Source organism: Bombus vancouverensis, chromosome 6, assembly GCF_051014615.1.
Source record: "Bombus vancouverensis nearcticus chromosome 6, iyBomVanc1_principal, whole genome shotgun sequence".
Lineage (NCBI taxonomy): Eukaryota > Metazoa > Arthropoda > Insecta > Hymenoptera > Apidae > Bombus > Bombus vancouverensis.
Genome location: NC_134916.1, coordinates 10,276,501 through 10,290,751, shown reverse-complemented (window position 1 = coordinate 10,290,751; position 14,251 = coordinate 10,276,501). Strand labels below are relative to the sequence as shown.

General features: G+C 30.1%; 4 protein-coding genes and 2 long non-coding RNA genes across 6 annotated transcripts; 5 read left to right on the top strand and 1 right to left on the bottom strand.

The window, feature by feature from the left end:
• Positions 1-498: 498 nt before the first annotated feature.
• Positions 499-4,980, top strand: LOC117155801 (ess-2 splicing factor homolog). The gene is made up of 9 exons (XM_076619135.1): positions 499-729; positions 854-2,012; positions 2,098-2,393; positions 2,828-2,975; positions 3,042-3,157; positions 3,241-3,556; positions 3,640-4,007; positions 4,093-4,471; positions 4,582-4,980. Exons 2-9 carry the CDS (start codon positions 862-864, stop codon positions 4,799-4,801), a joined length of 2,994 nt encoding a protein of 997 aa, XP_076475250.1. The 5' UTR covers positions 499-729; positions 854-861; the 3' UTR covers positions 4,802-4,980.
• Positions 4,981-6,320: 1,340 nt separating this feature from the next.
• LOC117155745 (uncharacterized) lies at positions 6,321-7,379 on the top strand. The gene is made up of 3 exons (XM_033332033.2): positions 6,321-6,718; positions 6,816-7,087; positions 7,162-7,379. Exons 1-3 carry the CDS (start codon positions 6,569-6,571, stop codon positions 7,274-7,276), a joined length of 537 nt encoding a protein of 178 aa, XP_033187924.1. The 5' UTR covers positions 6,321-6,568; the 3' UTR covers positions 7,277-7,379.
• A 200-nt stretch (positions 7,380-7,579) lies between these two features.
• Positions 7,580-8,994, top strand: LOC117155744 (uncharacterized). Its single transcript, XM_033332032.2, has 2 exons — positions 7,580-7,914; positions 7,991-8,994. Exons 1-2 carry the CDS (start codon positions 7,651-7,653, stop codon positions 8,912-8,914), a joined length of 1,188 nt encoding a protein of 395 aa, XP_033187923.2. The 5' UTR covers positions 7,580-7,650; the 3' UTR covers positions 8,915-8,994.
• An 836-nt stretch (positions 8,995-9,830) lies between these two features.
• Positions 9,831-10,839, top strand: LOC143302810 (uncharacterized). The gene is made up of 2 exons (XR_013058617.1): positions 9,831-10,155; positions 10,266-10,839. It is a non-coding gene; the product is annotated as an uncharacterized LOC143302810 (long non-coding RNA).
• Positions 10,840-12,151: 1,312 nt separating this feature from the next.
• Positions 12,152-13,172, top strand: A4 (apolipophorin-III-like protein). The gene is made up of 2 exons (XM_033331802.2): positions 12,152-12,467; positions 12,655-13,172. Exons 1-2 carry the CDS (start codon positions 12,198-12,200, stop codon positions 12,964-12,966), a joined length of 582 nt encoding a protein of 193 aa, XP_033187693.1. The 5' UTR covers positions 12,152-12,197; the 3' UTR covers positions 12,967-13,172.
• LOC143302811 (uncharacterized) lies at positions 12,867-14,143 on the bottom strand. Its single transcript, XR_013058618.1, has 2 exons — positions 13,716-14,143; positions 12,867-13,651 (listed from the first exon to the last, which is right to left on the bottom strand). It is a non-coding gene; the product is annotated as an uncharacterized LOC143302811 (long non-coding RNA).
• Positions 14,144-14,251: the final 108 nt, after the last annotated feature.

Sequence of the window (14,251 nt, the reverse complement as noted above, 5' to 3'; positions counted from 1 at the left end):
ATTTTCTCAGTCCTATTACATTTACTCTACAAATACCATACTATACTCATATTTCATCGAAACTTGTTGTCAATTTTATGCCTACGTAGATCGAAAGTTATTTATTTCAAAAATACTACAAATAGATTGTTGCTTTTATTTGAGATATTTGAAAGTACATTTAGCCTATATCATTTTATAATACAACAATATGTCAATTACCTTTTAATGATTTATTATTCTGTCCATTTTCCTTTTTGCGCAAATTAATGTATTTGTATAATTTTTAATTCAAATAAGAGAACCAACCACATACTATTTTTTTTAACGTTTTAGTTATTACATCTAAAATTTTTTACATTCACAAATTACACACTATTGTGTAAAATGTATGATAATAAGATAATAATAAAATATTAACAATATTGGGACAAAGTTAATTAAATCTCAAATTAGTTTAGTCAGATTTAGTAAATCCTAATTGTAGACATATAATGGCGCCACATGACATGGTTGAAGGATGTATTGCCATTCGTTGGTTAGATATAATTGTTGTGTATATTGTGTTTTTCTTCAAAGTTTTGTGCATACTTTGTGTATAGATTCGCGGTTGTAAGAAAAATTGTAATACGCTTATGACGGTTATCAATAGCTTGTTCAAAATGAATATAAAATAAAAATATAATACTGGCATAAAGAAATAAAAACATTCAAGAAGCGTTTCATCACTTAACCTTACTTTTTTAAAACGTGAGTGTCAATTGTTTAACCTATATGATATATTACTTTTAGTATATACATTTTTATTAACTACTTCCAACTGTCCATATTTGTTATTTTTTTGTTTTAAGTATTACAATGTATTGTTTTTTAGGTTTAACAATGGATTCTCCAGGATCCCAAGCTTTGGAAGTAGCTAAAAATATGAAAGATCTAGCAGTGTTTAAAAAACCATTAGGTGTAGCAAAAAAATATAAAAAACTACAACCAAAAATTTTAGATGAAGATACATATATAAAAAAAATGGGGGAAATTATTCAGAGGGACTTTTTTCCACATTTAGATAAACTTCAAGCACAAAATCAATATTTAGATGCATTAGAACAAAACGATGTAAAGAGGATGAGAGAATTGTATGAAAAATATAGTTCAGGAAGACCAACAACTGAAAGACCTGCTAGTCCAGCTACATTTGAAACACCTATGAACAAAATTGAGTCTGAAGATGAGCAGTTTAAATCTACAAAAGTGCCAAAAGATATACCTGCTAATACAGATACAAAAGAAAAAGACAAAACAGAACCTACAACAGGATTAGATGCATATTTAAGTATACACACAAGTGAAGACAATGCAAGTTTCGAAGAGATGATGATTGAGGCTGAAAAAAAATTAAGGTTGAAATATGCATGGCTTTATGAAGCTGAAGAGAATTGTAAAGCACTAACAAATGCCAAATCTTCAGGTACATTGGCTATTGAAGGTAGTAATGACAAGCCTAATCAGTTAGATAGTTGGAATTATCAAAATAAAAATTATATTATGTATGTTCCTGATGGAGTTGAATTAACTCCTGATGAAAGGATAGATTTAGCCAAGAAAAAGCAACTGGTAATACATGAAAATACAAGACTTCGAACTAACCCTTTCAATGAACAACAAAATAAAGAAACTATTAATGAATTAGCAAAAAATCAATCAAAAGCCAATGATGGAAAAATTGGAGTTGATGGCAAAGAAATTGTGAGGAATCCAACACCCAGAGTAAACGGATTTAGCTTTGTAGCAACTCCAAGTCCAAGACCTGGAGAATGTGAAAGTCCTTTAATGACATGGGGTCAAATAGAAGGTACACCATTTAGATTAGATGGGGGAGATACACCTTTATTGAGAACAAGTCAAGGACCATCATTTAGAATGGCAGAACCTCCAAAAAGAGAGCAGCTTGCATTGCAACTAGCAGAGAAAGCTGGTGAAAGGCATAGAGATAGAAAAAACAAAGCTTTAGAAGCAGCCAGAAAATCGTTAGCAACGTAAATATTTTTGTACCACTTGCATAGTTGTTTATAACATCTATATAAAATATCTCTTTTTTTATTTCATCTTTTCTTTGTGTAGCCCATCACCAAGGTCAACAATAGATCGTTTGAGTACTATGTCTCCAGCAGCTAGAAGATTAGCTACCCAAAAACTTCGAATTGCAAGTACACCATCTCCAAGAAGAGCATTATCCTCAAGGACACCATCGATAGGTATCAGAACACCCAGCACTCCACGAATAAATACAGTTTCAAAACCTGAAAATCACCTTGAACTAAAAAACAATAGTATGCGATGTCAAGGTCCTGTTCTTACCGATAATTTACTTAATCTGCCTCTTCAAAGGCAAAGGGCAGCTGATTTCTTTAATAAGTGAGATATAAGAAGGTGTACTATATTGTATATAGCTGTATAAATAAATAATATATAAATATATTATTTTATAATATATATATTATAAATATAATATCACATTATAATATATATTATATAATATTATATTATAACATAATAATATAATATATATATATTATATTATTACATGATTAATTATCAAATGTTCATTTATAAGTATTCATTGTCTAAATTACAAAATTTATATTTTACAATAAAATATTCATCAAAAAATAACATGTCATTGATACCAAAAAGAACTAAAATCATGAAAGTACATGTTTCTTTTCCTTTTTCCCACGCCGTGTATATAAACGATAACATGGAAATAATGCGGAAGTACCGATTCATCGAATTATCACGTCCAACGTTCAATTCATTAAACATATTTTATTGTGATGTAAATTATAACCAGTACAGGCATATATTCATTTACGTTTACATCAAAACTTAAACAAGTTGTTTACTATGTACAAAAGAAATTTAACTCCACATTTAAAAATACGGGAAGTTTTTAGGATATTTTTAAAAATAACAGGAACTACAATATGCTATCGAATTGCGTAAAGTATCTTTGAATTCAGATCTTTTTCGTGTATATAAAGTCTTCACAATTAAGAATGAGACAGAACGGAAGTCATTAATATGAAGTCTTCAGTGTTGAGCGCTCTTTTCGTCCTAACAATAGCGTGCTTGATACTTCAGGCTCAAAGCCAAGGATGTACATGCGGAGGTTTGGGGGAAGGTATTCAATTATAAAAATTAATGCTTATGGTGTAATTTAATTTCTTTTATTTAAAATTATTCATTAAATTCTATCACTTTTAGGTTCAAATCCTTGTACTCAAAGCGAAGTCGTTGTGAAAGCTACAAAATTACCAAAACCTACACATTTTGTGCCAGCAGAAGAAATCAAGGATGCTGCAACTGTAAAGAATATCCAAACAGGTTGTTCCAACTCAGAAAGTGAGAGCAACTCCAGTCCTTGTAACAGTAATGGTAACACCTGTGGATGTGACAAAAATCCAAATACACAAAGTGAAAGCATTGGATGTAATGACAGCAGTTGTAGTTGTAATAAGCAAAATATAGAAACTTTGGATGTTGAGGATTCTGTGAATTCCAATGGCAATGTTGCACCAAGGTATATTTATCTTTATTTTTTAAATAGATAATATAATAACCAGAAAGTATATAAGAATTTCCATCTTAAATTTTTATTTGTAGGTTTCCTCCAATTGGTGATTTGTGTTATCCTCTTCCAATAGAACCTAATAGTGGAAAAATAATAGAAAAAACTAAAGTTACACCAGCTTATCCTGGCAAACTTGTATGTTGTCCTTCATCAGTTCCACATGAAATTTGTATAAATACAGCTACTGGAGAAACTAAAAGTAAAACACTTAGTTCCTCTGATGCTACATCCGAAACTGTTTCACATGGAAGCATAAATTTTGACACACTTAGTGGATTAAATTCTGCAATATATAATTTACCCTTAGTTTATGCTCACTTAAATAATGAAAATACACAGAAGCAATATTCAAAAATGAGTATGAGTAGCAGTTCCTCAGATTGTTTTGATGATGCTACAGGTTCAATAACTATTAAATATATTATTGTTATTTATAATTAGTTCAATATGAAAATACTAAACAGACCTATATATATATCTTTTAGGTGAAACTCAAGAACATAATTCAGCTCCAGCAATACCAGCAGATGCAGTTTCTCTTACTCTTGCATATAAAAATCTTCGTGCACCAAATGTAATTTACAGGCAAGGGAAACAATTTGTTCCAGAAGATAAATTATCCTTTGGTCACCGTACAGTACCAGTTGATGTAAAAAGTGAAAGCCAAATTCCTGATATTGCAGAAGAAAAACTGGTAACAGTAAATAAACCTATTGTAGAATTAAAAATAGCACCTCAAAAAACTGTTGTTATTGGTACTTATGACGAGCAAGAAGAAGCAAAACTTGCAGAGCTTGAAGCAGTTGAACGTGAAAGTATAACGCAGGAAGAAACTTCTGATCAAGAAAGTCTTATTACCTACAAGTAAGCTTGATGATTTAAGAAATTATTAACATATACAGGAAAGATATACTATTTATTGTTCATACAAATCGTATATAGTAACTATTTACTATATTATTAACTATTTACAGAGATTTGGGTTATGCACCAATAGATGCAACTTATACAAATACAAAACCTGTGAGTTACAGTCAAGGAATAAGTAGTGGAAAAATTGATGATAGTGAAGAGGAGGCATGTGGACCTTTAGGACCATCAATACCAGGCTATATTCCAGGAAAAATTATAGTTCAAGAAAAGTTTATTGATGATAGTTTTAGCAATTCAGAATCTAGGTCATGTCCAACATAATTTATTAAATAATGATAATACATGTATATTCAATTCTTTCAGTTTTAAATTCTGCTGAAGCTGTGTATTCTTTCCATAAAAGAAGGTAGCAATTTGCACTAGTAAACCGGAAGGATTGAATATTGAGCAAAAGAAAAACATTGTAATTTAAGTATTTAATAATAACAAATTTTGTAATATTAATGTGTTTTATTCTCTTTTATACTGTTTTTAATAATATATTATAAAATTCGTTAAATGAAAGTAACTTGTTAAAAATACATATTATATAACTGTGTAAAATTTTGAAATAAACAATGAACATTAAAATAAAATAGAAATTTCTAACGTATTATACATATATACAATACGTTTTTATATACAATATGTTTACATTAACTATCAACAATAAGTTTATGTGGGCATAAAGTAAAATTAATAACCTCTACTAATGTTCTAATAAATTAATCGTTCGTTAATTAGTTTGGATTAGCATTTAAAAATTATTATATTTTACTACCTCCTCCAATTTTCTTAAGAACTAAACAGAGTACGTTAGAAATTTGAATTGGATAACCTATCAATTATAGCATAAAAATTAATAAATAAAAATAATTAATAAAAATAATTAATCATAGCAACATATTTAAATAAAATATGTATATATGGGTTTATTTATAAAAATAATATGTATGTATGTATAATATGTATAATGTATATATAGGTCTTACTTACAAAAATAGTTATATTTTCGAATACTATTTGAAATACTACCTAAGCACAAGACTATTTGTAAATATATAGTTACGTTATCGATAAATTACAATAATCTGTTAAATTACACATTGTCTTCAACTAATAGTTCGAGGAAGAAAAAAATAAGAATTAGTAATGACTGCCATGCGTGCTGTCTACTAAGATTTACAATGTTTCTTCGACTTTCGTGATTTAAGCCTAAGCGAACCTATCAACACTTCGTGAAACATTCTCTAAAGCTGGGAAGGGAAATCTTTTGGTACGAGCACCATATGGTCGAGCATGATGATTCTTTCGAAGGAAATATTATAATATATGGATACATTTGTACATATTTACACACAACGTATTGCTATTTAAAGCATTAACACAGTTTTTTTAATGACATTTTCTTTTAATTTTATTTATACATTCCCACATTTATGTTTACCACAATTAATAGAATTAAATTATAATGTAATTAAATTAATGTAATTGTAAGTTAAATCATGATTAATTACATTAATCAAATGCAATTGGTGTGGAATTTACTACAGTATAATTATAATAATACACCAACATTTACAAAATAAAAAAAGATATACAGAGGTTGTGATATTCACTATTCAAGATTTTTCAGAAACGATAGAACATTTATAATCTTTTTAATTTACAAACAATACACCTTGATAATAGCGTGCTATACTTTTGCATATTGATTGATATAAAGCAGTAATATTTAAAATTCTTAGGGAACGGTACGTGTGTTTCATTCACGGTTTCATAAACATGTTCGCAGCTTATAGCTTCCGCAAGTACAGAATTGTTTACTGCCTCTTATTGAAGCACGTGCGAAGGTTGCGAAAATTTAAAGTAAAATGCAAAAATTTGTTCGTTATGAAGAACACGTACTTAGAAATCGCGTAACATAATACGTATAATCGTTAATCTGATCATAAACCGGAAAAGGAATTGTTTTTAATGAACATATGTATATTAAGAACGCGAGATCGTGGCTACAATTTAATTGTATTAAAAATTTAGGATATCATCATGTATTCAGGAATGATAATCTGGATTTCCACCGTTGCTTATTTATTTTGCAGTTTGAAAAACTGCTATAGCCTGGATTGCAATGGCGCTAAAATAGTGACTTATGGTGAACCTTGCGTTACGGCTCGCCGACTCCCTTTTCAGATTCAGGTGCAATTAATTAATTAATTAATAGAAATTTATTTTGTAATTTCAGCAAAGAATATCTCTCCTATCATCTTGCAATAAATAATAAAAATAATTTCAGGGACCTAAACCGTGTTCCAAAGAGGAAAAGGCACCTGTGTCGTTGAATTTTAAAGTAGTTACCGATACGTATACTCAACCTCGTCATATTGAATATCCAATTTCAGTCGACATGCCGACTACTACCTCATCACCATCAGGAAAGCTTAGCATGGAAGATACTTTACGTGGAGAAGTTTATGCGTACAATACGTACGTTCCGCCCGCTGTTAATCCTTCACTACCTTCAAAGAATTATAACTTTCAAGTTGAAAATCCGATTACAACAAACGAGTGAGTATCCTAATCGTAATTTCATCCTGACCGTTCAAATTTTTTCAAATATAACGTGAGATAAACTTTTTCAGCGTTACATCTGACGATGAATGCGAAACCAAAGTTAAACGACTGAAAGGACTTCAATCCCGAATTGACCGAATACTCGTTCCTGCGTGTGAAGTTTCATCGTTATCATGTTCATAAATTTTGATACCATGAAATTAATATAAAACAGATAAAGTAATGTAATAAAATACAATAACAACACTAAGGTATAAAAGCGTTAAAATAAATTTGATATGATAAATTATGTTTTTCCTTATCCATTTCACTTGACATTTGTCGTGAAATGCGCGTAAGTAATCACTGAAGAACTAAATACGTGCTTTTTTTTTATTTCTTGAGTATATATGTATACGTAAGGTTACACTTTCATCAATGATATCTCATTTAATCATCTTAACTTTTGAAACTGCGCACCGTGTGCGTGCGATTTACTAAAATAAGATATCAATCGTCTGAATATATGAAGCCGCCTTCATTAGCCAAAATCAGTGAGTGCATTCTTGGTTGGAAGAATGAAGTACAAGTGCTCGCGTGTCTTCTTGTCGTACGTGGTATTATGTACCGCGACATTTAGTGCTGCTAGTGAAAATCAAACTGTCATAACAACAGCAATTAAGAACAGAATACGTAATCCTTTATCTGAATTACTCCAGGATGACTTACCTATTGTCTTACAATCTTTGCAATTATATACAACGTCAGCGGAAAAGGAAATTTTTAATGGAGAGGATAGAGATAGCGGAAAGATAAAAAATGAAGTGGAAGAAGATAATCTGGTGACTTTTTATTTCGTATTTTTCATTTTGTACCGTTATTTTGTTTCATTTATCAATAAAAATTAAACATTTTTAGAAGCTTGTAGATAACTCAAAGAAGTTGTCAAAGCGTGAAGTAACTGATTCATTGACTTGGGAGTTTTCTAAAGCTAAATTCGAGCATTCAGAATCTTCTCCACAGGATCCATTAGAAAGTAATTCCTGTGAGACAGAGGCTGCAAGCCATGGTCACAGACATAGAGTTGGAATTATTGTTCATGAATATTTTTGTGAACTGAACAAGTTCTTTCATTACGTTGTAGACGCTGGGCAAAGTTTAAAGCCTGAATCTCCGTTGGTTCACTTACTGAACATAACTGAAGATGCAATTTTATTTACTGAACTTGAAGATCTACCTGAGTTAATAGAAATCGGAGTAACGCGCCTTGAAGCAATTTTAAAACATCCCGAGAAATTAGAAACGCTATTGAATATTATAAGAAAATCTTTCCGTATCGTTACTCCTATTTTGAAAAGCGTAATTAGGTTGAAAGGTTGCACTGTAAAGTTTATCACTCATATTCAAGATCTTTTTAATTATTTTAAACTTGATTATGAATATATTGCTGGTATTTTAAAAGAATTTGAGAACAAAGTTTTTACCTTCATCAATACCGCATTAAGTTTCATTTATGGATGCATATTAAATCCTATAGAAGAAACAGCAAATTTATTTTCTAAGGCAATCGCGTGGCTGGAAACGACAATCGGTTATTTGATAGTTTACGTTCAACAAAAATTCTATCGGCATTTATCACTTTTGGAAGAAGCTATCGATATTTTACAAGCATTTTATAACGGATATACTGCTTCTGGTTTTTCGGAAACTTTAAATATAGCATTACAAGTTCTGGGATTGTGTAAAAATCCTACAACAAGTGGAGAGAGTTTGCCGAGTGCTGCTTCTTCTCAAATGTCACAAAGCAGTATTTCAGGATTACTTTCGGATGAAAAGAATTAATATTCATCATTTTTTATATCAGTAATTACAATTCGTTTATCGATTTCTATATGTAATTTATAATTGAGAATTGTAACATCCTGCCGAATTCTAATCTCTGCTACAAATTTAATATCCACTTACTTGTATTTTTATTATTATTTATTATAACTTAGTATATTATAATGATTCATAATGACGATCAAAATATGTCTCTTTTAGGATCTACATTCCTTTCGTTAATTAGAATAATTTTCGAATTCTTATCTTCATCGCAATTAACTTTTTCTCACGACTGTTAAAAAATGTTTGAAATTTAATAATTTATTATACTCATTATATGTAGCTACTGCATATATATATATTAAAATTGTTTATTAGCATAAGTGCTGAAATAAAGATATTACGTATTAAAAATATCCTTATTCGAATCACATTCTTTACCGCTATTGCGCATAATTTTGTTTATACTAAAGAACTTTCGAGTTTCCAAGAGTCGACAAAAATTCCATATTGATGAGATATTCCTTATTTTGTACTCGATCCTTGAACGATTATTTCTATTTTTGTAAATCTAACCATATAAACAGAAAAACAGATACATAAAGGCAAGAAAAATAATAGTTTTACCACTAGCGAAATAAAACTCAAGTAATTTAAAGAGTAACTCTGCGAACACATTTTATAGAAATATATTTACTTATATTGCATCAGTTGATTTCAATTACGATGTAAAATATGATGACTACCTAATATGTTTATCGCTAGGATGTACCATTAACTTGGCAAAGTATACAAAAATAACATTTTAAAAAGATCCAGGAAATGGAAATACGTTGATTACACAATTTCCGCAGAACGTAGATAAAGCATTGTGAAAAACGCAAATCATGACGTAGCATGGAATAATTGCTTGATTTCATCAAAAGTGGTCGAAGAGCGGTTCATTTTGTTTCAGTAGAGCGAAGAAGAGCAACGTGTGCAAGTCGTGTCGCTTAGCTGGCGATAAAGAAATTGAGAATAACTTAGAAGTATAGAGGCTTAAGTGGTTATTAGCGTGATCTTTGATCTTAATTCGTTTTATCATAGTAACACACCTCGCACGAAGCTTTCAAAGCAGTTTACTACCGTCTCTCTAACAGAAACTGTCACATTCTTTTGAGCGATAGTCCTGACAGAAAAGAACAACGATCGATTACATTATGGCTCGATACCTCCTCTTATTCGCTTTTCTGTTTGTCTGCCTAGTTTATGTGTTACAGGTAGGTAAAATATTTTCTTCAAAAATTAAATTGAATGTAATTAAATTTGGTTAATGGTTCGTAACCGAGGATTCTTATAATTCTTTCCGGCAATTTATATTAATGTCTAGGCTACTCCAATACCCGAAGATACACCACAATCAAATCCACAAGTTCAAAGTGCTCTTGACGATCTAACGAACAAAGCGAAGAAGATGTTCGATGATGCAAAAGGGGCATTTGAAAATGCGGATTTTAATGGCGCCTTAGAGAAGGCGAAATCAGCTATTGGACAGGCTACTGACAATTTTCGAAAAGAGATAGAGAAACTTACAAATAATAAGCGTAAATAATCGTTCGATCAATTGTTCATAACTAAAGTTTCTCTACTATGGATTTATAAATCAGTACAATTACCTTTTTTAATAAAAAGGGCCAACAATTTTCTAGCGTTTCTTTATTAATATTGTATTTTCGTTCGCAAATAACAGATTGCATCATTCTTGTTAGATTTCTAATATGTATAAGTACTTATGTATATGTCTTTTGAAAACAGTGTTAATTTTAACACAAGTATTAAGATAAAAAATAGTATTTACACAACTAATAGATAAATAACGCGTGCTTTAATGAATCCATGATTTTCCATGATATAATTATGTATCATTGAACACAAATTTTGAAAATAAAATGCGAAGATAAGCACTTTCCTTGCATTCTCTCATCCTTTAAAAATGTCACTGTTAAAAAGTTATTAATGCTTAAAATTATATAAATAAAATATATAACTTCGAACGTCCTATATGTAGAAAGAATTATATCAACACCATGAAATATCGTTACATAAACTTTTCCTATCTTCATAATACCACCGATAAAGTCATGCATCTCATCAGTTCGTAATACATTGAAACATAAAATATATGTAAATTATATATTTAAATAAACGTGATAATCTACATTTATTATCAGTTATTATCAATTGATATGTACATCATCGTGTAAATTTTGATACAGAATAAATATCAAACAAAGTGTAGAATAAAAATCGGGTGAAAGTGTATGAATGTATTGCAAATAATAGAATCAAAATGGTCATGGGTCAAGGCTTCTATTGACCGACAGTACACATATAGATAACCAGCTGTTCCATATGGACTTTGAAGGAATGATTCCGTAGCATCGATAGTACACATGCAACAGAAGAATCAACAAGTGCATCAATAGAAATTTTTCCACAAGACCTTGTCCTCTTGACGTAACTTCCTATAAATGCATCTAATACATATTTAACAGCAAATTTCAAAGATCAAAAATGTGATTAAGTAACTGCTTGGTAGAGGAGTTACTCTTTCTTGAAATATTTTTGAATATCAAATTTCTCAACATAATATTTATGTTCGTGATAATAATGGTTGGAAGAAGATGTAATAGCTAACATAAATGTAAATTTGGTAGTTTTGATATTTTTGTGAATTTCAATCCTATTTAATTGCTAAGATAATGTAATTTCTCCGCAGAGAGAAATGCAATGCCTTGAAACTTCGTTTTTATCTTGAACTTTAACTCGAGAATATCAATATAAAATCGACCATCGGAGAGAGAAAGAAAAAATATATAATCACTTATCATAACTTAACGAATATATCGCAGTATTTACTTAACCATGTTATTATTTGATGAAGAAAGAACAAAATTAAATTAAATTATCCATCCCAATCTTACGCACTAATGCTATAAAATATTTATTCATAAACGTGTATAAACCTATTTTCAGATAATATCTTTAGTAAATATTAAGTTGTAATCAAATTCTTCTCATTATTATCTTTTGAATAAATCATTGAAAAACTGAATGAAATTAATGGTTATCGAGAAAAATTCTCAAGACTTTCTTCTGAAAGCGTCTAAAGAGGAATGCTAAAATCACAATTCATCATCGTCTTAATGAGATAATTGGCTTGCCCTCGTGCACCCTTGATAAGAATCGCCTATAAAAGCAGTAGCTGGTGTAGCCAGCACATCAGTTACTTTCTAGTTGATTTACAGTGAATCCAAGGAAAATGAAAACCATTTTCACGATCATCTTCGCTATTGCACTGGTCTCGGAAGCTAAAGTTGCTCCGTCCAGTACTACCAATTCTCAGGGATCTCCTGAAGTTCAATTGACCGAACTCATCAACCAGGCTCAAACGAACATCAACAATTTAGCCAAACAAATTCAGGAACAATGGAATATCCCCGATCAAGAGACTATGGTAAAAACTGTCAAGGAACAGAGCACCAACTTCATTACCAATATCCAAAATTACATGAAAAACATTACTGAAGAGGTAATAATGAACTATTTAGTTAACTGAACTTGATTTAATATGTTTAGAAACTTAGTTTCTATGAAACAATATTTTTTAATTGTATCGTTTTGAGAAAGACAAGGCTATAAAAAAAGTAAATAAAATTTGTGGATTAGGCTTAAAAAAAAGTATAATAAGAATTCAAATATTGTTTACGTTTATTTAGGTCAAGACTAAGACCCCTGAATTGGAAAGACTATGGGACGGCGTTAAGGTCAAGCTTAACAAGGTCGTCGAAGATATTAACAGTGGAATTCCGAACGCTCAGCAACAAGTCAATGAATTGCAAACTAAATTCCAAGAAGGAGTTCAAACCGTACTCAAGGAATCCGACAAAGCCGCTAAATCTCTGAGCCAACATTCTGGAAAAATCCAGGAAGATCTTGCAAAATTCACGAAACAGGCCGTTGATATTGCCGTAGAAGCAACGCAAAATCTAAACAATCAACTTCAGGCCGCCGCAGCTCAGAAAAGCTGAACAGCCAAATTTCCTCAGGCTTGAAAATGTATTAACTACATGGAGAAAGAGAAGAAGTTCAACAAAATTTTTCAATAACTAACTCTATGAAAAATATATTTTCTTACAATTTCGTTACAGATAGGTTTATTTTTATTCATTCTTAATTATTTTGTATTATATTGTAAGTTAAATACAGGCAAGCTAATAAGTTAAATTAATTAAAATTTCGTCATTCTTCCATTGTACCGTATCATCAATTAATATTTTGACGAGTATAATAATATATATATATATATATGTATGTATATATGTATGTATATGTATGTATATGTATATATGTATGAATGTAGGAAGAACAAAAATGTATGTATCGTTCAACCAACTTTTGAAAGGATACGACGATCGATTGTGACATAATAATTGTGCTTACAGAAGAAATTGCTTAATCACTTGAAATAATGCATTGCTTAATATTAAACATATAAACCATTTATTTAACGTCAGCAAATACCATCCGATGAAAAATATATGGATAAGAGAAATAAATTCATCAAGAGACTGGCATATATTAAATAACTGTAAGAACGTTAACTAAGTAAATTGCATTGAGAATACAATCTTATTCACTTTTTGTTCATCAACATTTTTAGTAATATTGATCTTTGATACTATTTTTGTACATATAATTACACATATAATTGATCTGGAAAAAATGAAAACGTCCTTATTACTTCCTTTTGCAATATTTTTGGTAAGTAACACTATACCTTGATTATAAATTGTTCAGAGGTGTATATCATTATTGAATTGTCCACCAGATGATAATGATGGGTACAGAAAAAATATTTGCGAGGGAACAAAGTGTCTCATCAGAACTTTCAAATGCCTTATCGAGCCGTTCAACTGACCGTACTGATAGAGAGAAAAAGATAAATAAGGGATTTGAATGGATAATTCAAGGCGTACATATATTGGGTCAAGTGGACGATTTCATTTCCGATAGAACAAAGAATATTATTCGAAAATTGCACACAGTTTATAACGAGAATCAGAGATGAGAGAAATAGAGATGCGTATGGACAAGTTGATCGAAGTTTAAAATGAAATTACTAGATATATAACACATCAATTTTTTTTTAGACCGACTGAAATATAAATATGTTATGGAATATTTTGAAAAATATAATTCAATTTACAAGTTTTCGAATAATCTTCAATAACAAAATCCTTCCTAAATATATATAGGTTACTATAAGTAATAATTAAAGCTGCATTTTCACCAGAAAAGGAAGTCTCAATGAAA